General features: G+C 42.7%; 1 protein-coding gene across 2 annotated transcripts in view; it reads left to right on the forward strand.

Annotated features, from left to right (window-relative positions):
• CMTM7 (CKLF like MARVEL transmembrane domain containing 7) overlaps positions 1–25,297 on the forward strand; it is a 28,176-nt gene extending 2,879 nt beyond the window's left edge. The window contains exons 2-6 of one of the 2 annotated variants that reach the window (XM_069007385.1): positions 17,683–17,856; positions 18,777–18,836; positions 20,597–20,695; positions 21,728–21,809; positions 22,159–25,297. In XM_069007385.1, the coding sequence (XP_068863486.1) occupies positions 17,683–17,856; positions 18,777–18,836; positions 20,597–20,695; positions 21,728–21,809; positions 22,159–22,172 (429 nt within the window). In that variant the 3' untranslated portion in view covers positions 22,173–25,297. The remainder of the gene's footprint in view (positions 1–17,682; positions 17,857–18,776; positions 18,837–20,596; positions 20,696–21,727; positions 21,810–22,158) is intronic. The other variant, XM_069007386.1, reaches the window with a different exon arrangement.
• The last annotated feature ends 2,444 nt before the right edge of the window (positions 25,298–27,741 follow it).

Here is a 27,741-nt window from a genome sequence, read left to right on the forward strand (position 1 = left end):
ATACTGAGGAGATTGTGCAGCCTGAATTGTTGCTAATTTTTTGATGTTACCAGTGCTTTCTCTTGAAATTCTGGGTGCTGTGGTGACTAGCATAGAATGAAATTAAGAAGAAAAAAGTGTTCCTTGCCTGTAAGCCTACACAAATTCCTTTACTTTTTTTGGCTAGACAATTTCTTTAACCTTGCAGAATGGTTATAGCTTTGAAAAGACGGTGTATTTTATGCATTGACTTCATGGCCTAGGGAATGGTCTATAAATATGTTGAAAATAAAATGGAGGAAAAAACATAGTTATGCAGACTCATGTATTTTGTATGGCAGTAAGACAATTTGAAAGCTGCTTTTCCATGTGTGACTGTTACTAACCTTAGTTGGGGTTCTTTTCAAAATCCAGTCTGAACTGACACTCTGATTTTGACAGGAAATTACAAAGTATTTCAACATCTATCTTACTTCAGCTTGTTTATCTTGATGTTGTTAATACAGCTTTTGCTTTTTCTTTCCTTTCCTTCTCTTTCTTTTGGTATTTGCTGTTTTGCCAACGTCTCTTAGGGATACATGCAGGATCCCACTGTGGCCACCTTGGTTCCGTAGCACCAGTTACTAAGCAAGCGTGTGAGTGGGTGCGTATCAGTGTGCACAATACACTTAGACCAGAGAAACTGACTTGAATGACTTGAATTTTAGCCAGCTTGCCAAAATTGACACAGATGGCACTCTAGAGCATTTTGCATGAGCTATCCTGATTTGGTTGAGGCACATTTACTTTGTGTCCGCGCTACTGCTGGCTTGTTTCAATGTAAGCCTTTGTAGGAACCTCTTGCTTAGCTTGCCAAGTTCTCGGTAGATGGGTTCTTGGGAGTTTTTTGAGGCATCCTGTGCCATTAGGGTCAGTGGTATGAATGTGCATTTGTATTGCCATCAGGGAGGCTCAAGTGCCAGTGTTGATAGATTGAAACAAGTCTAGTGCCATTGAATTTCTCCTGGAGCCCTCACGTGCTTTTTATATTTTTACAGCTGAAGTCTGGAGGATGCGACTGATGCTGTATCGGATGAGGTCCTGCTTTCAGCACAGCCCATGTTGGACAGGGGAGCCTGTATAGGTGTCCTCCTCTCTGAGGCACTTGGTAGGAGTGATTGCATCACCTGTCCAAAGTGTCTGGTGCAGAGCTTTGCAGGCATGTGACCGATACAGACTGAAGAGAGAAAAGAAGAGTTGAGAGCTCACATGTAGGAGAGCCATCATGGCACAGCACATGCTTGTGTAGGTCTCTCAGGCTTCTCAAACTGTTCTTGGACTACTCCTTTTTCCTGGGAGGTGTGGAGTGGCCTATGGCCTTCTTTGCCTCTCTTTCACCTCCCCCAGGCTGGGCCAAACTAACTTTGTCGCAGTTCAGACTGAAGGCCATTGTTCCCACAATGACAGCACTGTTACTGTTACAGTAGCTGTCAGAGTAAGCACAGCCTCAGAATACAGGGTGTTTTAAGTGAAAACCAGTGCTGATTCTGTCAGCTCAATGCGAGCCATCAGTTTCACAAGAGAGAAAGCAAAAAAATCAAAATTGCCTTCTCAAGGCTGAAGAAAAGATTTACAAGCAATTGCAATGTAAAAAAAGGATAAACTCAATAAAAGTTGACTTAACAACATCATTTTAACTTGTTAAAAATGCTAAGGCAATAGTTAAAGCTTTTCTGTAGAGTATCTATTCAATTTCCCAAGTATGCCTTGACAAATGCAATGACATACTTGACAAGTGAATGGCCAACAAGACAGTCTGTAATTCTGAGTAACTTTGAAGTGTGCTGAAGCCTCTCTGGGTTATTTGTATACTAACATATAGTTGTGTAATAGTATTCAAGTGAATATTCATTCATCTAACACTGAAGTCTAGAGAATGCTGGTAGTTCGGTTGCTGGAGCCAAGTTCCATTTCTGAATGTGCTGTATAATATCAGACAAATTTACTGGGGAACTATATTCAGAAGAAGTTAAAATATGAAAAGAAAGCAAAATCTGTTAGTGCAAGAAAACAATTCCTAATCAAAATCATTGATGCAAGAAAAAGAAATTCACAAAAGCAAGTGCTGCTTGAAATTATTTGAGAGCTACTCAATCTTTTAACTTGATCTTGAGACTGAAATGTCTTTCTGTCCATGGAGGTGATTGAAGTAAAACATGTAATTCTCTGCAGCAGTGTGTCAGTGACATGAATTTGCCTCTATGGTAATAAAGCTGCTCAGTCAGAAGAGAAGCATTCTGGTGATATGTAGAGGTGCTGAAATTGTAAGCCTGTGTGTGAGTCCTGTATAGACTGTGCTTTCTGGTGGATTGAAGAAAACCACCCCAAGAATGTGCAAGATAAACTACTGGCTAAGCAATGAGACACGTTTTCTGAGGCCAAGGTCAGAGCTTTATGTTGTAGCTGCTCATTATTTTTGTTGTTCTGCTGGAAACTGCAGTAAAAGGACCTTGCTGCGCATGCTGAACAAAGAGAGAGAGAGAAAAAAATTATCTAAGTCTTAGATGGCTCCAAAGTAAGCTGGAGCACTCGAGTAAGGAATGTCCAAGCTCAGTAATTAAGCCCAGTAGGACTGGGAGGTCCTGTTATTTCCCCTCTGAGAACACCAGCGCTGGCTACCTCAGCCAGTGGTGTTTTTTCCATGCCTCTGCTCTGGGTGGCCATTTTACAATTTCTGTCCAGGTGTTTGCGTAAGAGCTGGAAGCAAACGCTGCTTTCTCTGCATGTTAACCAAGGAGCGCTTGCTGGTGGGCTGACACAGTTTTATTTGATGAGGCAAAACTTCACAAGCAACACCAGTTTAAGGAATTCTCCCCTTCTGTCCTGTCTCCATGCAGCTGTTCTCAGCTGCAGTGACGCAGATGTCCACCAGGTTACACAGTACGTGGGAACTAATGGAGCTTTACTTCAGTTCTCTGGTTTTCTTTGTCTGTAAGTGTTTTTAGGGAACAGTGCAGCCATAGAGGCTACTGTGGGCAAGAACAAGTGTCTGGCACAGAAAGGCAGGAAGTACATAAGCTTGAAGTGGTTCCATGTGTTGCAAACCACAAGCTGAAAATGTAGTCCTTTTTCTCTTGGGCAGGGGAAGGTTTTGCAGCATCTCCTTTAATTTCTATCTCCCTCTTTCAGGAAAGAAAAGAAACTTGCAATTTTTCTGATGTTGAAACTGCTCTAAAAGGCTAAAAAAATCAACTCTAGTACATTTTGTAGAAAGGCAGTTATAGTCATTATTTAACACTAGGGTATCTCTGCTCTGAATGTGTCAGTGAATGTTTTATTTGTTATTTATTAAAAGAGGCTTTCTGAAAGCTCAAAGTTGGAGCCATCTTTCATTGCTTATTTGGTGCATCCATTAGGATTCGTTGCAATACATTCATTAGCAGTCTCTGTGCATGTAGAGGTGATTCTTTCTGTAGAGGTGATTGAACAGGGGTTAGCAAATACATTCTCTGAAATAACAAAAAAAAGGGAAATGAAGCATAGAAATTTACCGCATCACCTGAGACATCTTTAGTATGCCTGAAAGAGCAGAGTAAAGTATTGGCAGTGGTTTCCTGGCAGATTTGTTTTATGGGAAGTTAAATTTTAAAGCACCATTTAAAAATCTTAATCAGGTGCACATGGTGTCTTGTGGATAATAAGATGTAGTGAAAAACATGGATTCTTACTGCTCTGCGACTTTCTTTTAAGATGTGCAGGAGCATCAGAGTGTCCCCTGTCCTCCTTTTGTTTGGAGATGGTGTCCCTTTGAACATCCTTCTCTCCTGCCACAGAGTGACAGAAACCAGCGGATCCCTTGTTTACAAGTTCAGTCTCCATCTGCTCCAAGCCTATAAATGATAAAGAGCATCGTGCCAAGCACCCTTCACTGGGTTCCAGGACTATAGGTGCTGGAACAATTTGTTCTCACTGTGTCTCACAGTGATCCAGTAGAAGCCATCAGTGAGAGAAGCACACCTGACCCTGGGGCTCTGGTACCTGCTCGGCGTTACTGGGGTATTGTCCCCCAAAGCCAGACAGTATTTCCTTCTATGAGTAAGTGTTTCCTCCACTCCTCTCCCTGGGGAGTCCCTCTGAGGTGTTCACTCAGTCCTGTGGCTCAGCTGTCCCTTTGTGCTATTGTCACGTCATATGTGCTGTGGCCTTGTCCTCCTATTTTGTGGTGATATGTAAAGTATACAGCAGCCAGAAATTGCTACTTTCTGTATGCAGGGTTCAGACTCTGAAATTGCTGTGATTTCCTTTCACCCACCTGTGAGCTTCCTTTTCTTTGTGTAACTGAGATTCTTAAGGGGTCATCGTGGCTGAAAGAACACCCTGCACTGTGATGATGGTCATTTGATGAATGTAATGGCAAGGGCAGATGTGCCTGACTGGTCAAGGCTAGGTGTCTGCAGCTTTTAAAGCCAAAACAAACTTGGCTGCTCTTCCTGCAACAATAGCAGCAGCTGCAGTGCTTACGGCTTTCTCTTCTGCTCACAGCTTCCCTGAAGGAAAATGGAAGTGTGATGATGACAAAATTGAGAAGCTGCTTCAGGGGGAATTTTCTTATAATTTTTTTCTTATTATTTTTGGCAGTTTGTTGTGTTGTTTTTTTAGAAGTATCACAAGTGAGTTCAAGAAACAAGTGCTGACTGCTGGGCAAGAAGTATGCTGTTAACGTGAGATGACCAGCAGCAGCTGCAGAACTGCAGAGAGACTTGGCCTATTTTCCTCGAGTCTGTAATCATGCTCTGCAAGAGCTCTTTTCTTTCTTTGGGAAAAACACAGTCCCCACTTGCTGCTTCTCACCTGCTGGCTTGTTGAGCCTTTTGGCAATTGCTTGAGTATACAACTTCCCAGCAGACACAGGAGAGCTGTCCCAGCCTGTTGGAGAGGCCTGCCAGTCTCCAGGTGCTCACTGAAAGCTGTCAGCTGCAACAGTGACACAGGGGAATCTCATCTATTCTCATTTTTCTCCCTCTTTCACTGCCCTTCACTTCTCTGGCACCTTGCCAAGCATCAAGTGTTCGCATTTAGGAAAGGTTGTTCCCTGGTGTGCACAGACCCACCCTGATCCAGCAGCCAGGTTGTGATGATGCCAGTTCATCTGGGGATTGTCATGGTGTTTTCAGGAACTCTCACCTGTGTTTTCCTGATGAAAGTCATCATATGCCAGCACACCTAACAATGTGGACTTTGGTGATGTAAACGAGTCCTCATCTTATTCGAGGAGACCTTACTCAAGGCTCCGTTGCCATGGCTTAGCAAAGCCCTTGCTGCAGATGATAGATACGAACTTTTTAACTGCTATGTGACTGCCAGATGTCAGTGTGGTGTTCTCTGAGGCAGAGAGAGATATGGCAGGTGTCAACTGAAGATCCAAATCAGTCAAGCACTAAATGCCTCAGACAGTGAGAAGGGGTTGTGCTGTGAGCAGCATCTGTAAGAGCGAGCGATGAGCAGATTGTTCACTGAGGGTTGGCAGGCGGAGAGATGAGACATTACTGAGCAGTTCACATGGTATCCCTGATCTCAGCAACAACTTCCAGGAAGATGAGATTGCTTTTTATTTTCTCATGCATCTAATTTGATAGGGTAACTAGAATGATTGTTGCCATGGGGCACTGGTTTTTGTGTTATAAATTCCTATCTTAGTTTTAACTGGCTCTGTGCTGCTAGATATGTATTGGATATCCAGATCATGGTGGAAACTTTGCAGCCTGTAAATATACACAATGTACCCTGGGCTTTTAGCAACCACCCAGTCTGAACCAGGCTTGGCTGGTCAGCCAACATGGGCTCCTTCTCTGTAGGCACTATTGCCATGCACAGTTGGTGGATCCATTTTTAGACAGCCATGAAATTTATCTACAAGAGTTCTGTGGCTCTCAAGTATGGATTAAGCTCTTTCTATATTGGTTATCACTGGCAATATGGGACTGCACTGACTTTTTAAAGGGCAAATGATACAAACAAGCCAAACAATATATCTGAGAATGGTTCGTCTCAGAGATGCCTGGTTCCTGCAAGCCGTTCATCTTCCCAGCCAACTAAAAGGAAGTATGGCAGCTGAGGTGGGCAATCTCCTGTCCACAGGAGGACTCCCTCTCCAAAGCCAGGGTCGATGAGCTCTGTGCTGCTTTTGCAGCAACAGCCTCAAAGTGCAAAGTTCTCCAGAAATGTCTACATGCCTGAGGTGTCTCTGAACCTCCATGAGCTTCTATTTTCCTGTGCATAATTCCTGGATTCCATTCTGCCATCGAGAGCCACTCTTCTGCCGTTCCTTAAGAAGCCTCAAAACTCTTAATTTTTAGGTTCTACCAAACCCACTTTTGTTGGCCTACAGTTCTTTTCTCCTCCTGGGGTTTTTCTTTCTCTTGCCTCAGAAGCACCTTGTGTGTTTGAGGCAGTCATTCTCCATTGACACAAACCTACTCACACTGTGGACTGTCTTCTCCTGTCATTCTGTCTGACTTTCGGGTTTACCAATGGAGAGAACAGTTGACATGGCTCTCCAGGATGATCTAGGTGTTGGAAGTGCTTGACTTGCAGAAGAGAGAAGTAACAGTCACAGCTTGCTGTGCAATTTTCGGATCTGGAGAGATTTAGTTATACTAATTCCCCTCATTTTTGGTTGCTATCACCAGATACTCCAGTTTTTCTGGGGAACTCTGGAGATTCAAGTCTCTTACAATGTTTTTTTACTTCCTGTAATCTTTTGGGATGTGATTTAGAGATTCTCCCTACCATGCAAGACAGATGATCTTCTACCGTGGCGTGAACTACAGCAGGAGCCACGTGCATATATGGTTTTTTGCAGCAATAAGGTAGTATTTTTCTAAATGGGCTTGTTTGTGGGGGACACAGGTTCCCAACAAGCACCACAACTGGGAGGAGGGCAGAGGGCATAGGCTGAGTAATTGTATCTTTGCATCTACAGGAAAATAACACAGGTATAAAATGTATGTGTCTCTGCTCTTACCTGAAAGAGCAGACTCATCCATAATTCAGGGTTATTGCTTGGTGGGAGAGACCACTGGAGTGGGTGGCCAGCTAGCTGTTATGTGGGGGCTGTTGCCTGCATGGAGAATTAATTCCTTGTTAATGAATGAACAAGCTATGAGATACAGGGTTCTCCTGGCTTTGTCCACAGTAGTATTTTCAGTTGTTGCAGGTGGCACCTCTTCGAAACTTAGAGGGAAAGCAGCTGTGTTTCCCAGAGTTGGAACCTTGCTAGGGCATTTGCTGTATTAAAAATTCTGTTCCTATCCTTTGCTGCCATGCTAGCAGTCAGCTGTGACATTAATAGTGTTTTGCAGTGGGTTTTATGTGTTTGGGGAATTGTTTGTAACTTGCATTATGGCACTTGTGCAATGCTACTCAGTTGCTGCAATAGTTTGAGTATTGTGTGTGCAGCTTTTATATAGATTGAAAAACCTTACTGATAGGGCTTTTACAGTTGGAATGTTTTAAATTTAAGTTGATTTTGAAACAAATTGAAGAGAAGAAGAAATAAAATTAAGAGGTTGTTGTGGGTAACAAGCTTTTCTTTTTTTCACTAATTCACTGCCTGATGAGAATATAGCATATTGTTTGCCATGTAGCTATGAAGTCCTCAGCTTTCAGTAAATAACATGCAGGATTGTATGGTGCTTTCAGTGTGTGCAGGCAGCTGTGGGATTGAGGCAGGGAACTAGTTCAGCTGGCAGGGGCGGGATTGAAGTCCTGCATGCACTGTGATCAGTGGTAGGCAGGACTTAATTGCAGCTAGTCATTACGAAGAATTGCCTTTTTAATGATCATGGCTAACACCCTGCAGCAAGGGCTCTTTAATAATGTCTTTCATATGCTGGTTCTGGGATTACCCCACACCCTTTTCTACCACTGAGGCCTGTGCCTGAGCAGATAGATAGCTTTTTATTAATAGATATAGAACACCACTTGCTTGTACTTAGGATTGTTCTCTTATCTGTGTTGTAGAGGGTCTGAATGAGATTATTTTGCCTTTTCTCACCCTCCCACCATTTTTATCTTCAATAAATAGCCTGTGGATGGTGGTGCACACAAGAAGTGACTTATCAGAGGCCAGGCAGCCTCCTTATTTTAGCAAAGCAGCCAGACAAGAAGGAAATCTGCCCAGACGCAGGGGCTGAGAGATGATTGTGCAACCAAAGACTGACTGCTTCACAGAACCATGCACTTGCAGGCAGCTGATTTCATCTGTCTTTAATGAAGTTTCAAATGAACTTTTATCTTCTTTTCCTAGTAGGGGTTTTTCTGTTACAGCTCACATTTCCAACACTGCCCTGGAAGAAGGAAATCTCGATTACAGCAACAGTCAACATTGCTGCTTAAATTAGCTGAGCCAGTCTTGCATGAGCTGCAATTGTAACCTTGGCCTGTGCTTTGCTCATCTTTCTGTTTTGGGAAGCTGTTAAAAAATTATTTTACTCCATCCAAAAATATGTATTTAATAATATGTGGGTGTTGCTTCACTGTATTGAGGTGTAACATTTGGAAATGTTGTCAGCTGCAGTCAGTGGCATTTCTCCAGGGCACAGTTATCCTGACTGGCTCCCATAGGGATGGAAAATTCCATTTACTATCTTGGCTGGTGTCACAAGCTGGAAACTCTGACTTTTTTGCGTTCAAATATAAAAAGCATTAGCTCTTATTATATTTTTTTTTAAAAAAGGCTGTGATGAAACTGTGTGAGAGTCAGTGCTGTCCCTTGCTCCCAATCTGTAGACACAGTTTCGGTACAATTGCTTGCATTTAAATTTGGGTAAGTTTTAAGATAGTGGAAATCAAACAGGTTTTATCAATTCTATGAATAGTTCTCAGGGTCCTCCTCTTTTCAGATTCAGGAGGAGGGACATTAAAGCAGTACAAAGGTTCATCAGTCCTCCATCAAGTACAATGGATGAAAAAGAAAAGCACTTTCGGGTATTACCAATTACCAGCAGGAAACTGGTGAACTAGAGCTGCTGCCTACAGTGTTTGTGCAGGTGTAGCACCATGCTGAATCCTGTCCTGTGACCTTTTTCCCCTGAATAGTGATAGTTTTCGGTTAGCTAATTTCAGTACATGATGCAAGAGAGTGGGCAAGATAGTTAGGAAACATTAAAAGAGGGAATTGAGGTGCATTGTCATGTATAGAGGGAAATTTGGATGGGAGAGAATGAAAGATACAAACGGGAAGAAATATGGAGTGTAATGGAGGGAAAGAAGAGGAAAGGGAATAAGGAGCAGAAAAAACAGGAAAGGAAACACTGGAGAAAAAAGTTGTCTCTTCTTATGGGATGGTATAGTAGTGGGGAAAAGCCAGGAAAAATAAATATTCTGAGAAACACAAGGATGTGGTCATCCATTGCGTGGCAAAGTAATTAAATGAAAAGATAACACAGCCAGGTGGATTGCACATGAGGAAGTGTATGTCACAGTATTATGGTAAAACTTTGAGATAAGAGTTACAGTGTTTCTCTGTAACTGGGCACCTTGAGGCAATTTTGCTTCTTATTGATGTTATCTTTTCTCCTGCAGTTTGGTTGGCATTTCACATCTTATTTCTATATAGAGGAAGAAAACTATTATCCAGAGTTTAAAGTTACTTGGTGAGACAGCAGTTTCAGCCTGCCAATTCAGTACATCATCTTGGGATTTGCAAAAACCATAGTCAGTGTCTTTCTGCAATGAAGATTTTTAATACTGTTCTTTGTACTACCACAGCAGGTAGAAATCCAGATAAGGAGTAGGCCATGTGAGGTGGGTTAACCCCAGCCAGCAGCCAAATACCCACCCCGCCTCTCACTCACTGCCCTCCCCTGCAAGATGGGCAGAAAATAGAAGGAAGCCAAAAAGACCCGTGGCTCAAGATAAAGACAGTTTTATAAGGAAAGCAAAAGCTGCACACACAAGCAAAGCTGTAAATTCATCCACTACTCCCCATCAACAGAAGTGTTCAAGGCCAGGCTGGATGGGGCTTTGAGCAACCTGGTCTAGTTGAAGGTGTCTCCGCCCATGGCAGGAGGTTGGGAGTAGATGGTCTTTAAGGTCCCTTCCAACCCAAACCATTCTGTGAGTCTGTGGTTCTGTATGTAATGGTTGCTTGGGAAGAGAAATGCAATAACCTAAAATATTCCCCCTTAAACCTCCTTGTCTTGAGCTTTTATCACTGAACACAACATCATATGGACTGGAAAATCCCATTGCTTGGCTGGAGCCAGCTGTCATTGCCAGTGTCTTGCCCACTTGTGAGCCTGCTTTGGGATGAGGGGAGGGAGGAGAGAGGCAGAAAGCCCTGTTGCTGTGTGAGCACAGTTCAGCAGCAGCGGAAACACTGATACCTTATCAACATATTTTAACCACAGGAAGCCCAGCGCCCGCGAGCTGCTGTGGAGCAGCTTGTGCCACACCCACACCAGAACATCACCCCTGTGCAGGGGGTGGCACAGCCACAGGGGGAAAGAACATCACCCCTGTGCAGGGGGTGGCACAGCCACAGGGGGAAAGGTACCCTGTACTCCACGGTCGCTAGCAGAGTAGTGGAATAGTGCAGCACAGAGTGACTGATAATGTGCAGTACTGAACAGTCAAGGATGGTCAAGAGGACAAGTAGTAAAGTAGTCCTGGTATTAAAGATTAGAAAACAGTTTATTTGCAATGTCTTGTGCAATGGTGTGCTTTTTGGAAGCACTGCTCACAGTTGGTTATAAGTAAATAAATGACAGGCAGGAAATAAATGCCAATTTCCGTTTTACAGTGAGCTAGGGCTCTCGTTTGTGTTTATCTTGTGTGCTGAAGTAGCAACAGATTGAACTCAAACCAACTCTCAGAAAGCAAACCTTTTCCTCCTCTTGCTTGTTATTGTGTGGCTTCCTCCTTGGATGATTTTCACCCCTGCATGTCTGTCACGTCTGTGATCTGTTGATTGTCCATTTGGGCTTTTTGGAGAGGGGAACAGGGAGGAAAAGGAGGTGGGTATTTTGGTATGGTTTTAGGGGTTTTGTCTTGTCTTTTTTGTTTCTTTGGGTTTTTTTAGTGAGCATCTATTTTCATTCACTCTGTAAAGGAAAACAGTCATCTTACCCTAGACATTTATTAGCAGTCCTCAAAATTTTTATCTTTATTTTACATGTCTGAAGTGGTTTGAAGGTGAAAAACTTTAGCACAACGAGTGTGAAGTCTTTATTAGTCCTCATTGGGTGGCTGGAGGAGCTGAAGTGGTGAAATACATGATTTACTGAAGTTTAGACAGAAATACGGTTACAAACTGGGGTCAGGATTCAAGAGTCAGTGTCTTTCAATTCCTCCCTTGTTGTGTCAGTGTTTGCCTGTGGAAATGGGCCTCTCATCCTCAGAACATTAGGATTTCCTTTAAGAGTAGATTCTTCTCAGTATTTATGTTTGTGCAGGTAGCTGTGTCTGTGGAAAATTTAGTTCTCTCCAAATGTTACAGAATAATTGGCAATAAAGTCAGAGATTTATTTATTTATGACATCCATTATAGCAGGACAGTAGAAAAAGATCATACAAAGCACTTGTACAGATTGATTCCTGGGTTATCAAATTGTTCTGCGGTCAGATAAACTACAGTCTTCTACCACATGAGCAGAAAATGCTTTGTGGTGCCAGCTGGCCTGTAGGTACTTGCAGAGCAAAACAAGTCCTTTCCTTTGTTACCCTCAGGGCACTAGTGAAGAAAATTGTACATGTAACCTCTGGACTGGTGGGCATGCACTCCGGCCCCTTCCTTGGAGCAGGCGATTCTCTGTTAAGCTTCCTTGAACTTGCCAGCTTGGCCTAGGCTTTTCCATCTGTGCTGGTGCACTCCAGCAGGGTATGTTAGTGTAGGAGAGCCCAGCCCATTGGTCCTGAGGGGCAGGCAAGCACTTGGGCAGTTTTCCTGGTGGCCTCTGTGACTGATGACAGGACTGGAAACCACAGGAGGACCCAGCCAGCAGAGAGGCTGAGGACACTGTGGCTGGCTTGCTCTGGGTCCCAGCATCATGCCCAGCCACTCCCATGGGGACAGGATGTTTGGAGCCAAGCTTTCTATGTAACCTAATTGCATCTGCAGGACTACAGCCACCCAAGCGTGAGCACAGGGAGTTAGGTGGAATTCAAGCCATCTGAAATCATGAGTACAACATCATCTGGGCCTAATGCCACGGGCCTTTTCTCCAGTATGCATTTGCCTTAGGAGTAATTGGAAGTTGGATCTTCCTGCTATATATAATTGCTTCTTAATACAAAGGCATGATTCCTCTCTTTTCCTTAAGAAGGTGTTGAATTTTCCTGCAGTGGAAGATCCATTTCCTTGAAGTCTTGATGTACATTTTCCTTGTGTTTTACTGAGTGTAATAATGGCCAAAGGACTTCAGATGCTTATTCTTTGTCAGGGACGAGAAGAAACAGGGAGGAAAACAGCTGATTTTAAAAAAGAAACAGCATTTCCAGGGAACACTTCCAGAAGCATTTTATAACACAAGGGAGGAGAATGTATCCCTCTTGTCCAGTCCTTCCCTATCCTCTCTAGCCTGAGAGGTACAAAAGGAAAGTGTGCCATTCTGAACAGACCGACTTAATATCTATGGGCTGGAAGGAAGATCCAGGGAATTACAGGTTTGTCAGCTTCAACTCAGTCTCTTGGGACTGGGAGATGATGAAGGAAATCCTCTTAGAAAGCATTTCCAAACACATGAAGGACAAGAAGGTGATCAGAAGTAGTCAGCATGGATTTACAAGGGGGAAATGATACTTGACCAGCCTTACTGCTTTCCATAATGAGGTGACTAGCTTGGTGGACAAGGGAAGAGTGATGTATGTGGTTTACCTTGATCTTAGTAAGGTTCTAGTCTCCCATAACCTCCTCAGAGACAAGCTGACAGGGTATGGATTAGATTAGTGGGCAAGTGAGATGGATTTAAAACTGAACAACACAGCCCAGAGGGTTGTGATCAGTGGTATGAGATCCAGTTGGAGGCCAGTCACTAGTGGTGTACATCAGGGGTCCATACTGGGGCTGACACTGTTCCACATCTTCATTAATGACCTGGATGATGATGCAGAGTGCACTCCTGGAAAGTTTGTAGGTGATGAAAAACCTGGGAGGAGTGGCTGATGAGCCAGAGGGTTGTGCTGCCATGGAGAGGGACCTTGGCAGTCTGGACAAAGAGGAATCTCATCAAGGTCCACACAGGGGAATGCCAAGTCCTGTATCTGGAGATATTTGAGAGTAAGCCCCTGTACCAATACAGGCTGGAGGTTGGAAAGCAGTTTGCAGAGAAGACCTTGGGATCTTGGGGGACAACACACTGACCATGAGCCAACCATGTACTTTTGTGGCGAAGGTGGCCAACAGCTTCCCAGGGCTGCTTTAGGAAGAAGACCACATCAGGAAAGAACAAATTGTGTTTCATTTTTTTGGTGGATCTGAGTTAACTTCAAATCAGAATGGGGTTTAGGCTTGGGAAGGTATGCCAGTGCCATTTAAGAGGCAGCATTTTTCACAGTCACATGGCAGAGGGTGTAGTTACCTCATCTTCAGCTCAAAATAGGGAAGAGAATGCCAGTTCTGTAAAAGCCTTGCAGTCTCTGTTACGTCTTTTCTGTCTGCTAAGTGCTGAGTGCCTTTAGCTCACATTGAATTGACTGCAGGATAATTCCTGGTAGGTACCAATGTCCCTAAATGTGCTTCACAACTCAATTCAAGTATCTGGTCCAAAGGAGAGTCAAGAATTGGATTAATTTAAGCTGATCGACTTCTATTAAACAGTAAATATGGAACTTCATTTAAATCCAGGAATCCCTCCTTGAGGTTGATTAATGCATATGGTCTTTATTTTGCTTCTTGGAAACCAGAAAGCACTTAAATAATAGTGCCCTGCAATGTGTCCCTCACCCCTTTTGGAATGCAGGTCTGGAGCCCAGATATTTATTGTGGAGCACATTGAAATCTTCTCATGAGGCTGACCATCACTTGACCTGTAGTTCTGGTCCCACTGGCTTGCTGGCTAAGGGTTACATCTGTGTTACTCTCATGACCTGTGAAATGCTATATTGAAGTGAAAATAGCAGTGCCCTGGATTTTTTTGTGCCTCCAGTTTTTATTTTCAGGGTATATAAACCTGCTCCCCTGAGCACAGATACATAAAGAAGACTCGTAACATTTGATCACTTCAGTGCTTTGCCGTTCATTTCTCTCTCTCTCTGTGCTACAAACTGACTTCTGAGATAGATGTTCAGCTCTGTGCTAGACAGTTACATATTTATCACTTTATCACTCAATTCTCTGGGAACCGGAATCCCAGGGGGAAAAAAGGTACAGTCATCACCTGGTATATCACGATAAACCAGTATCTGGTGAAGGAACTTCAATAATTGTTGCTTTTAAATAAGACATGATATTGTGTGGCTCTATTACCTGCATTTGTTAGCATTCTTTGTTCAACAGGTGAGTGTTAAACTCTGACTGTACCTGCAGGCAATATGGTGTGGCAGATGTGGTACAGCTTTATATAAAGTTGTTGATAGGGTCCCCTTTGCACTCATCCTGTGAAATAGAATCATGTACCTATGAACTGAGGACCCTCTTTAGAAACATCAGGTAAATCTCACGTTGCAAAGTTTATGCTAAGAAAGTAAATCTTTGAAAGAAATATCTCTTGCCATGCAGTGGTTTCTTCCTATCTATGTGCTGAGGCACATCTAAAATCACAGAAGGGAGAATCTTTACTAATTGGATTAGGAGTTGTTCTAATCATGAAGAACTGTTGAAATGGAAAGCATGTTTGTTCAAATCCACAGTTCTACCCTACTGAGCAAGAGTTGAGCAGATTCTTCATGGGTACCATGTACCTTCTTATTTCTGAGGATCATAACACTTCAGATGTATTTTCTGTCCTTGGATGGCTCGCATTCTTCTTTACGCTTCTCAATTTTTTATACCTTTTAACTGAAAAGAAAAATACTGCTATGCTTCCATGAAATTGAAAGAACTGGGTCTAGCTTAAACTAAGGGTTTTTTTCCAGTGCTTTTTATTATTTGAATGGTAGTTGTACTTCAAGGATCTGGTCCTCCTTATCCTTTGTACACCATAAAAAAACCTGCTAAAGTTAATTGTTCACTCATGAAATGAGCCGGTGGGCAGATTTAATATTTCTGTGAATTAACGCTTCCTTCTTGATTTTAACAGTCTCATTGAAACTGGGAACTGATTATTGTGAAGATACCTGAATAAGGGAAACTTTTTCTGGCCTTTGGTAGTTAGAGAACATTGTCCTCATCCCACCTTTATCCAAGAGCAAGACTCAGTGCTTGCTGTGACTTGTTGTTGAGTCTTCCTATAGAATAAAATTTCATTACATTTAGTTTTAAATTATGGAAATAATAGTTGTGTCTTGCATCACTTAAAGTGTTCTCCTAGATTATAGGGTAAATGAACTCCTTCTTATTGTTCAGGTTATTCAGTGGCTAAGTCAGATGACTCTGCTTAACTGACATTAAGATTAATTAAGATTCAGGGAGCTGAGCTTGAAGGTCTGTGGCAGCCTGAGCAGCCAGCATGGCACCGGTTGCTGCCATCCTGCCGGCTCAGTCCTTCCTATCCTTTCTGTTGGTGTCCTAAGTTCTCCCTCAGACTCCCTTGCTCACCTGATCCTGCCTTGCATGGTGGCAGAGCCAGAGTAAAGCTGTTTTTCAGTAGTTCACTTTTCTGCTGGCTTAGTCCACTGAGGTGGCTCAGCACAGATCAGTGGAGGAGCCAATACGTGAAATTAGGGGGAAGGAGAAGATGACAGACACCATGGCCTCTCACGAAACCACTGCTTAATGTGGACCTGGTGGATGTAGACATAGATTGGACAAAACTGCATCCAAATTATCTCAGAATGGAAGAACTGGGCCAGAGTTCTTTAAATGCTGAATTGTGTAGAATGTTGCTTTGTTGTCTTCTAACAAATGTAGCATCTCAGAAAGCTGTGCCACGCACAAGGTGTGAGACTCCATGCCCTTTGGATTCCCCAGAGGCGAGGCAGTGAGACTCAGAGGTCAGGCGTGGTACAGACAGAAGCACTGAACATGCAGGATGACGCTCCAATGTTACACTTCTACACTCCTGCCAGAGGGCAGGAACATATTTGGGGAGACAGGGACTGAGCAGTATCGTGCATTTTCAAAGGCACATGTGACCTCCATTCTTGAGAAGCAGGGAGCATGATCTAGGTCCTGTCTTCCCTGCCCTGTGTCCATTCAAAGGTGAGAGGAAATGTAGGCTTACTGTAATGCAGAAGCCCATCGCTGGCTTGGAGTGAGCATCACTTACAGTGCTAGTATCAACTCCTTGGTCTGCCACAGTAAAAGTCCTGGAGCTAGACCAGGTCTGACAACAACGTAGCCACTTGTGTGGGAAAGAATCCGGAGCACTGACTTTTTTCTTTGAAGCCACCATTTTGAGGTGGTTCACTGTCAAGACAGTTTGGATGGAGTTTGGTGAAGGTGACAGTCCCTGTGAAGTTCTTACCTACAGAGTCTTTGGTTACCCTTGATCATGCATATATTTAGCCTGTCCACTTAGAATTGAGGAGGTGAAACCTGGCTAACATTAAGGGAGAATCTAAGCTGTGTTGTTTGGCCGTTGGGTTTTTTTTTTCTCTTTTAATCTTAAGGAAATTATTCTGATAATGAATGCAGTTGGTTAGGAGTTTGGAAGATGAGTGTGCAGGAAAGGATGGTGCAGTCTTGAAGTGCTGGCTTCCTCAGATAGTTTTTTAATGTCTAGGAGAAACACTTAAAATGTGAATCATTACAGCTTCTGGCTGACTTTGGATTAAATAAAAATTACAGTGGCTGAAAGCATGCATTGACAGAGTCTGTAATAAAAAAATATTTTAGTATATTCTCAGTAGATTTATTTTGATCACCCAGGTTAGCCAGGCTGGTGGAAGCAGCAAGAATAGTAAAATAAACAAGTAGCTTTAGATTGAAAAAATGAAATAGCTTTTGTTCTTAGCAAGTTTACAGCTGAAACAAGTTGTACAATAATGCTTCATAGTTTTATGTGGCAGTGTTAACTTATAAAAGTTTTGGGGGTGAGGTGAATTAATCAATTCCTCAAAATGTTTACATTATTTGCTCTGATACTGCCTTACAGTCCACTAGTACTTCTGCTCTGTAGGTGGCAGAAAAGGAGGAGTAAAACTGTTAGCTCAGGTCCTCTGATTTTGCATGTGAGAAATATCACTAAATGAAAGTGAAGGTGCATGTGTTCATGGACACCTCCCCTTTCACAGCTTTCAGTGAACTCCTTCTGAAAGTCTGTGGGGTTTAGATGCTTCAGTCACTGGTGCAACTCCAGGCATTCAGTTCCTTTTCTCTATTTGAGGCCTCTTCGGTTGCACACAGAGCCATCTTCAAGTTGAGTTCTTCAGGCTGAAACTGCTGCTTTCCTTTTGGCCATTGCCCCTTTCCCCAGTCCTAATGGTTGCTTCAGCTCATTTATCAGCAAATTATAAAACCTTATTATCATGCTCGTTACTTTGTCCTCCCTTTTGTTAGGACCATCCCATTTACATTAGATATTTGTCTTCTGTTTCTAAGTGCCATTTTGTTGTGCTTAAAATCATCTCCATGACCCTCTGAGCACTGCAGTGAAAACCCTTAATGCGCCTTTTGTCTTCCAGATCTCCCTGCTGATTGGATTCATCAGTGTAAATAATTCTTCATGGACAGATTACAGTGCATACAGCTTCTTTCAGATTGTCACCATGTGTGATTTGGTTATGATTTTGTTCTTCTACATCATGCACATTTTCAGAGTCTACAGGAAGCTGACTTGCGTTAGCTGGCCACTCGCGGTAAGCCTGGGCTCCTCTCCTCTCCTGGGGGTTGATGTCTCACTTTCTCAGCCCGTTTTCTTGTGCTGTCTCACAAAGATAGGCTGTCTTTCACTCAGTTCTTTTTTGCCTTCTATGCAAATCCCTTTGTTGCTTGTATTCAGTTCAGCAGATTCTGTAACTGTAAGTTTTCAGTTTCAGCTGATTTGGATTTGAGTCTATCCTCCTTTACACAGATATAAATCTAGGTTTACTCCATGGAAGGCAATAATTTTATTAAGAGACAATTGAAAAGAAGCTACTGGTCATCAAGCCTTCAGCAGATGGGTCCTAGCTCAGGTCATTTATAGCAGCTCAGGAACTGCTAAAGTACCAAATCATTGTGTTAGAATTCATGTACTACATCCTGTCCCAAAATAAAGTATGTGAGTGCTATTTAAATCAGATGTGTCTCTTTTTGGTATGGTTTTAGGTAATTTAAACAATAGCAAAAAATAGGAGCCTCAGCCTGATTGCCATAGCTTGGCCATTCCTGGGATATCCTGCAGGATGTTCCTGCCTCATTCCTGCATTTCCCATACACATCCATCTCTCATATCCTAGCAGAGAACCAACAAGCAGCACCGAAAATGTGAGACCTGAACTTCCTCAGTAGCTCTGGCTCAGGTCAGCTAACAGAAAAGTTCTGCATCCTAGTGTGGGGTGATGGATTTTAACAACCTCTTAGAACATGCATCCCTTACATATGTTAGTTCCACTGAAGAAGGACCAAAGCAATGGGGAAAGCCAGCTGGAGAGATAGAGAGGAATTTTGAAATCCAAGAAGTGGTTGGGTGGCAGTTAATGGAAGCTACATAAGTAATTTAGATCTAAGATAACAGTTTGTCCATTCATCCACTTACAACCAGAGAGAAAAATATAATTTTCTTTTTTCTTTTTAGCTGAAGAATGTGGTTAAACTTTTTTTTTCAGATGTGTGCCACCACTATCTGTTTCTAAAGGTACTTATATATCTAGAGATAACACAGACACAGGAATTGAAATAAAGGAGTGAAGTAAGCTAATAAATAACACTTTTGCAAAGCAGCATTTAATGTGTACATTGCTGTAACAGGACTGTGCAATTTTTGCCTCTGCATGGGCTGCTTTTGGGTTTTTTTGTTGTGTGTTTAAACATTCTTCTGTGTTCCAGAGCCACTAGTGACTTTAAGGCACTGAAGTTTGTGGCTGCTTGGCTTCAGAAAGCTTTATGGGATGTGATGCTTGAACACTGCTGCTCTGTTACAAAACAAACAACTTCATTTTCAGTCACATTTAAGTATCTTTATAACAGAAGAGGAAGACACATAAGAGACTCTGGGAATCTCCAGCTAGCATTTGGATGAGTTTCCTGGCAGGATCTTTACATTGCAGTCAGGGGCGTGATCTGCAGCCAGTAAAGCTGAAGTGGTTCAAGAGGTTGTTCATTGCTGACACCCTTTAAAGCTTGGAATTATTTCTCCAGAGGGGCACTCTTCCAGCCCTGCCGGGGGTTGGTTCTCCACCTAATGTAACCTTTGATGATTCTGTTGCAGCTTTGCCCATCCCTTGGATTCCTCTAAAGTGGTAGCCTGTGTACACTGCTTTATTTGATGTCTCTAAGGAGGCAATGGCATGTCCCATTTGCCTGCTGCGTCATGGGCTAGTCAGAGAAGCCTCCTTATGCATATAATTTATTCTGGCAAATGCAAGGGTTGAGATTTTGATTACCTGAAACAAGTTTACAAATTAGGAAAGTAACTTGTGGTCTCAGAGCCTACTTTACAGGAAAAATCCTTCTCAGCTCTTTTTAACACCTGAGCAGAGTGAAACTGGTATGGCAGATTGTTCATCTTCTGGGCTTTCCTTCAACAATTTCATTTTGGGACTGTATTCTGTCTTCTGGTTTGAGATAGAATCTCTCCTCTCCCTTTTGTTTGCTTGGCTGATGCTGATAGTGCAATGCAGATAAAGGAAGCAGATATCCACCTGCCCGCTCCACCGTGCACAAGAAACAACCCATGTTCAGTCTGCAAACACCTATATTGGTTGTCATAAGTTCTGTGAGGGTTCAAAACCTAAATCCACAGATATTTCCTGCTTGTTACAAGGTAAAGTTGACTCCTGGATCGATACTTATCACACCAGACAAAAGTTTAAAAGTGGTGACTTGGTCCTCTCTCAGAAAACTTCAATGCATCTTGTTTTACTGCAGCTGTGCTTTTGATGGCTTCCCTCCTGTTTCCAGGCTTGGTTGATGTAAGTTGTTAGTAAATGCAGCAGTAGATCCTATTTCTAAGATTATCAGAAGTAGGAGCATTTGGTTTTCCACTTACACCATTTCATATAGGCTAGAGAAATATTTCCTTAAGGCTTCTTCCTTCCTCCAGAACCATGTCTTGAGTAAGGTGCACACTTGATGCAATAATGTACCGTGCTGAATTGAAAGGATTGCATCCATACCCAGTAAGTAAATCTCATTCCAGTAACATTAGTAGACCCAAACTGTTCTTTTTTGAACAGAAACTGAGGTTTGGTATAAAATTCACTCACTAGGTGAGTTGTTGGATTTGTGTTTTGGTTTTTTGTTTTGTTTTGCTTTTTTTTTTTCCTTTTGACTATGTTTTGTCCTCTGGGTTTGAGGGTTTGAGTCATCTCTGCCAACTTATTTTCTTTCTGAGACGTATCAAAACACTTTCCAGCTAAGTTTCCCTTCTGATGCATGCTGTGCTTGTCTTTTCAGGAGTTTCTTCATTACTTAATTGGTACAATTCTGCTTCTCATTGGATCGATTGTAGCAGCAGCCAAGAGTTACAATATAACTGGACTTGTGGCTGGAGCGGTAAGACTGTGTTTATTCGGCTTGACACTTCTAAAATTGCAATATCTATTAAGTAGGGCATTGGGAATCTATCACTTGTACCTCTGTTTTCTTATACACTTGCCTTACTTGTGTCTTGGTTGGGTGAACTACCTTCTAGCTCATTTCAGTGAATGTTCTGTAACACAGTGCCAACAAAAATATTCTGTTGTCCGACACCAGACTCACCGCTAAAGTTGGTATTTGTCCTGCCAGAGTGTTGAAACCAAACGCTTCTGTTTTAACTCATAGGAATTAATGTGTTTAGGTGAAGAATTAAGACAATTAAGTTTTGACAAAAGACTGTTGTAGCAGCTGGAAGTTACCTAAAGGATTTCAACCCCCGGCTTTCAGCGCCTCCTGCTCCTGAACAGAGCCCTGTTCAAGATAATTTCTCCTGAGCTAAAACCCACTGGGACTCTGAGCTGACTTACTGGCAGGTGCTCTCTGCCTCTCTTGACTGGAGGGCTTTACAGAGAAAGGCATGACTTACAAGTCACAAGGGTGACAGTATTTTCACAGCAGCAGGACCTGAAATACAGCTCCTCCAGAATAAAGAATTACTTTCAGAAACTTAGTCCTGGTGATGCAAACAGACTAGAAGACCTACCTGACTTGTTTATTTGGCAGACAGCAGGGAAAGACTTTTTTGAATGGGGCAGTAAAAGAGCAGTAATCAGAGATGCTAGAAACAGTCTTTTCTTTGTTGCAGAATCCTAGTGAGAAATTTAGATGTCGAGACTCCATGCTGCTGTCCAGCTTTTTCCCCCTCCTTGTGCATGACTCTCAGTCTATCTTTCAGTTGCTGTTTTGACAAGACATAAGCTGCTATTATACTATGAGAACTTTGGGGTTTTTAGTCTTTTGGCAGAATGGAGTAAAAAACCCCCCTTTTTTGGGTCTGTTAATCCCATAAAATGTGTAGCTGAATATACAAAAGTGTCCATACATGCATGGAATATGTGTCATCTAATGCTCCATAAGTATTTGTGGTTTGTTTGTTTTCTCATCCAGACTTTCGGGTTCCTGGCTACAATACTTTGTGTTATAAGCATGTGGTCATCCTACAAGGTTTCGTGCATAACACAGTCAACAAGTAAGTATCATGCTTAATAACTGCCAGAATGCTTCCCAAAATGACTATTTATATTTTCTGGAACAGGGCTGTGTCTACCTGGAAGGATTTATTAATGCCCTGGTTGTTGTGACTCAAAATTACTCAAAAAGCAATAATTCCAAATTTTCTGTCAACACAGACACTATCACAGCTGTTAACAAATATCTACAAGAGCAAAATAACTTGCTTCTAGTAAATAGTGAACATAGCAATGCTTTCTTTTCTCCCTTCCCCACCCCTTACCAAAAGAGGGTTTCCAGTGTGTTGCTTAATAAATTGGATGAATTTGTTTATGGCAACACAAGTGACACTGTCTTCTTTTTCCAAGATGCATCTGTGTGACTCCATCACCTGTGCAAGACATCTGCCTTAGAAAACAGGATACCAAAGAGGAGCGTCCACTACTGAGGAGAGAGCCATGGGTATTTTGTTACTAGCCTGGACAAGCTGGTAGCTTTGGAAGATCTACTTGAATGCCTAGGCAAAACAATGTTGTGAACCAAAGTTTTTTTGCTCCCCCCACCTCCCCCCACCCAAAGAAGTTTATAATGGAGAACCTGTTTGTTTCAGAGAAAGACAACTTCTGTCTCACAAGCTGGCCTGTGGCCATTTCCAGCTATTTACAATAAGTGCATTTAGAACTCATTTGGACAGTCATTTGGTTCTCCTTTCCAAGGGATGGAAAAAATGCCTCTGATTTCCTCCACCTGTTTACACAAGGGAAATCCTGCAAATTCCTACCTGATTCTGAACTTCCAAGGATTATATGTTTAACAAAGGAACAGTTACAAACTAATTTGTGCCTGGATAACCTGACCCAAGCCTTTGTTACCTCTTTCTATCATAACTGTGGACTGTTTCTAACATCAGCTCACCCGGCATCAAAAATTATGAACTGCAACTTGAATACATCACTGCAAACACTCCCTCCTAGCCCCAACAATACACAATGAAATCTGGGATTTTCTCCATGAATTTTTAGCAATCAAAGATTATTCTTAAAAAATTCCCTTGCCAAATACAGGAAAATATGTACCCAAGAATATATGTTTAATGTTTTGTGGGGTCTTTTTTTTTCTCCTTTTCACAGTAAGACCTCTTCTGTAGAAAATTTCTATGCATTTGCTATAAATTATTCTCTTTGTAATCTAACAGTGTTTATGGAAAGCCCATTGTGAATGGAGCAATGTGCTTCTTTCTCTCTCTTATATGTGGTTTTGTCACTTCCTCTGCCTCAGCTGGAATCTGTGCTCTTGGGGACTCTGCCCAGAGCCTGGACAGACAGAACAGTTCAGTTCTGTCCGACCTGGTATCATCATGAAGTTCTATGTAACTTCAGTGCTGAGACAATGCCTTCTTGGCACCTTTGTCTTTCTGTTTGCACTCCATCTCCGGTGAGCTGGAAATTCTTTGCAGGAAAAAAGGAAGCGTGGGCCTCTCTTCCTCTTTGGTGCTTCTCCTTTCATGTTGAGCTATGAAGTAGAACTTGGTTTATTCTGTCAAGACAACTGCATGATGGTGCAACAGAAGTTGGGTTTATACAGTTTACCAGGGACAGTCTGGAGAAAAAAAGCATTTTGTGGCCTGCTATATATTTTTCTGTTTGTTTGAAATTCTGCATCAATACTGCTAAGTAATTTAATGGTTCTCTCAGAAAATTCTTTCTGTGCCTCATGGCAGGCCAACATACATTGCTATTTGTTGCCACCTTATTTTTTTTTCCCATCCTAATATATGTATCTTTACTTAGAATTTATTTTTAACTCTTTGGCAACATAAAATTGGCCAACTGCTAATGTGTCAAAGATTTTGAGTAAGTAGATAAAAATAAGTGAGCAGATAACTTGGAGAGGTAAGAATCCCCCTCCTCATGGTGCACAGTTTCTGTGATTCTTTTTGCTATTCCTTTTCAAAAGTGCCCTATTTAGAGCAACACAGAGCAGGAAACAAATTGAAAGGACTAAAGTCTGTTTTTAGTGGATGAAGGTACATACAGTCACTCCAAGATAAAGTGCTTTAACATTAATACAGAGGATTATTCAAATAAAACTGTACAACAGGGAGATATATTGTTACTAATTTCATATTGGCTATTTCTTATTTTTTTACAATGTTCAACTTCTGCCCCCTACCTTCAGATGATATGTTTTGTGTTTAGTCAGAAATGAGCCTTTTTTTTTCTTTTCAACAACCTGAACTGAGCATGGCTCAGAGGCTCTCTGGCTTAAGAGAACAAACATTCTTCTCAGCTGGGAATCCAGTCAGTAGCGTCAGTGATAGTTCAGTCTTCCTTGCCCTGCCTGCACACGACCAGTCAAATGGCCATACATGACAAGGGACTTCATTCTGAGCACTTTGAGTGAAAATACCTGCAGAAGAAAGCACACACACACACACCCACACACAAACACACACCCACACACACGTGTGTGTCTGTCTAATTTTTTGCAACAGAGATGCTTGATCACCAATTCTCCTGCCAAGACTGACTTTACTACAGTCTTTGGAAACCAGCACTCTGGCTTTAATTTGGACTGATATGATAGATGTTTAAGGATATAACCTCTCCTGTTCCTCCAGAGGAAAGAGACTGTGTTATTTCTCCTTCACCTCCTGAGGTATCACCTCAGATTGACAGTAATTACCTTCCCACAAGCTTTAAGCCCCCTTGGCACTCCGGTAGGAAGACAGTGTTCTGCTGCAGACAGTGTGAATGCAGCTGAGACCTCAGCACTGTGGTGGCAGTGGGGAGAAGCACCTGCTAAGGACTGGGGCTGTAGCCTGAGCTTGCTTTGCAGAAAAGGCCTTTTCCACTTTCTCCTGGAACCATGCCCTCTCTCCTGGCACTATACTAGCTTTTTTTTTTTCAGCCTCTCACATCGCTCTGTCACTTGTCACCATATGGAGAAAAAAAAAATCAAGGGGAATTTCACACAGTCTAACAACCAAAGAATTTCTGAACTATGTTCTGTGATCATCCAAAGAATATGTTTTGCTGTAAGTGCACTTGTTTATACTGGATCAAGAGATGGAAGTTACCAGTTCCCTTTTGGTTTTTGTGCCTGTTGACAGGGCTAAAATATTCCTGCAGCTTTCGCTGTTTTGACAGTGCTGGGTCCATTGACTCACCAGATGCTCCTAATCAGGTTGCTCTCAGGCTGGAAGACTGACATCTCTGCTGCCAAAGTTTCCTTGCTTTCCCCAAATCCTCCTTGTGAAGCATGTCTACCAAGAAAAGCACAGATTTTCTGTTATCACCAGTTCCACTGGGGGTCTTTGAATGACAGCTCCATCTGGCAGGGAATTCGACACCTCTCTGCTGTACTTCTGCCAGCAAAAGTGTTTTAAGTTTCCTTCAGTGTCAACCTGGTTCTGAAAGCTCCATCTGTCTGCAGCTTTGTCAAATATGGGATTCCAGCTGTTTTAGAAATAAACTCTGTTAGCTATTTGGGTGATGTGGAGAATCAGATTGTTGTCCTGGTCATTTTCTTCCTTCCTCTACTACAGCAGTGGTTTTCTATCTGGGGAGTATCAGAATACCTCCTGTAACTGGAGGACAATAGGTAGGAGCCAGAGAAAAACCTGTTCCCTGCAGTTGTGTTTGGATGTGCTGGTCTCCCACTATCCCACACAAAAGTTGTCCATCCTCTTCAGCTCTAAAATGAGTGTAGTTTGTCCTTTGAGCTAACACAGATAGAGTTAGGCATTCAGTTTCTACTGAAAAATTAAAATGTAAACGTTGGGAGAGGAAAATTGGTAGTGCAAACTGTTTCATACTGTGAAAAAACTGCAACTTCATGTTTGAGCTCTGGGGGCTTGAGATAAGTTAGAGAATGAATAGTGCTTCTTTCAAGGGGAAATGAAACGTTTTAAAAAAGAGGAAGGATGGCTTTGAAAAGCTTGAGGACCACAGTGCTGGATGAAGACACTGCAGGTTATGTGACCTGCATAACTTGCACACTTTTTCTGTTGCTGAGAATTGGTTGCACTGTCTGGAAACAGTTCATTATGTGGGGTTTAAAGGGGGTAGCAGGACACCCCAGTAACAATAACTTGTAATGAAGGGGGGGGGGGGGGGGGCATGCCAAGTGATGTTCCATGGAAGAGGACTATGAACTTACTAGGACAAAAAGGAGGAGAGAAGGACGATCAGGGGCAAACATTAGTAGAAAGCTTATGAAGGGAGGAACTAATGTGAGTGCCTTGTGCACTGACAGAAGTGGTGGCAGATATCAGCAGTTTCTGGCTGTGCTGGTTATTAAAGGACAGATCTGCTTGGAGTGACAAAGAAGTCTCTTTACTGCTTGCCTGCACTTTATAACCTGTGTCTGGATTTTCCTGCTCTGCTAAAGCTGTGGGAGGATGGACAAGACCTGACCACGGGCTGTGGAACGTAGCATCAAGTTGCCATATGCTCTGCCCTGTTTAACTTAAAGTTGCTGTGGACTCCACTGTGCTTAGAGACAACATGGAGCCAAATGCTGCTGCTGAGCCTGTGTGCTGGCCAGGGGCCTTGGCCATCCCCACAGCTTGGGCAAAGTACAGACCTGCTTTTAGACTGAGTGCCATCAGAAAGCCAAGGAAAGCTGGATTTATTTATCACTGGGCCTTACTGGGCATCCAGGAGGTGCTGCTGGTTGTGTGAAAGGAGAAGTGGGTACCAGAGAAAGGGAGGTCCACATCCTGTTCTTTCTGCCTGCAAAGATTTATACCCAGGTGGGAGGAGAGAGCCCTCACCACAAAGTTCTAAGGTACTCTTAAGCAACCCACCTGTTTGGGCTGTTCCAGGTTTCATACTGGAGCAAGTGCAAGTGCCATGCCCTTGGCTTACCTTTTGCTGCTCTGCAGACACACAGGGCTGCACACTTGGGAGGCCATCCTGTTGGGAACAGGTGGCTCTTGGTTCCAGTCCCTGGTCCCAGGGCTTGTTTAACCCTGCTACATGGGAGTTCAGAAAGTGGCACTAGTGCTTGTTATCTTCCTCTCCTGGAGAGAGACGATTACTTTTTTCCAGCACAGAGGCAGCTGGAAAACAGGAAAAGCATTATGTCCTTTCTGGAGGTCACTGATTACCCACAGCTGGCTGCTCCAGAGTTTATTTCTGTTCTGCCTGTCCCTGAGCCCAGTCCATCAGCCTCAGCTGGTCCCCTGGGTCAGCACGCTGGTTTCTCATGGCCAGTATGGCAAGTACACACCAGTGTTTGTTACTAGGAGCTGATCAACATACAGCGGGTTCCCACCATCCAGGAGCTTGCATGAAAGTTAAAAAAAAAAGGGCCATATGTCTAAAAACCTGATTATTTATCCTCTTGTTATCTCATATCTGCACTGTTCTACTGTGTAAATGACTTGCCAATTTATTAAGGATCGAAAAAGCTCTCATCACCTGCCTGGACCAGTCCCTCTGCCTTGGGGCAGTTGGCAAAAAAAAAAAAAAAAATCTGTATGCTTTTTGCCCTTTACCAAACCTCTACTTGAGCTGCTCTAACAGTGAAAGTGAAGTTGTCTGGCCATGCCCAGAAGCAGCACCTCACAGGAAGGAAGATTGAAAGTTAGGAAAAATTAAAAAAAATATATAAAAGAAGAAGAAGAAGAAGAAAACAATAATTAAAAGTGTTGCAGCATCACAGAAGTTTCCTGCCTCAGGGGTGAGGTGGCTGCCAATACGGGCTTTCAGTTTTACACAGAGACAGAATTTAGATACCAAAACCCTTGGCATTGTTCTGGCTTAGTGCTGTGATAGCTTGGCTTTAAAATTCCGATGTTGAATAGTCAAAGGCCTGATTTGACTGTGGCTGCTTGAATGGGCTGCAGGGGACAGTAGTATGATAGGGAGGGCTCATGGAAAGGAGGCTGCAAGGGACCTTGCCTTTTTGTGTGGTGATGGTGAGGAATGAGGGCAGAGCTAAAA

This window comes from Aphelocoma coerulescens, chromosome 2, assembly GCF_041296385.1.
Source record: "Aphelocoma coerulescens isolate FSJ_1873_10779 chromosome 2, UR_Acoe_1.0, whole genome shotgun sequence".
In the NCBI taxonomy this organism is placed as follows: Eukaryota; Metazoa; Chordata; class Aves; order Passeriformes; family Corvidae; genus Aphelocoma; species Aphelocoma coerulescens.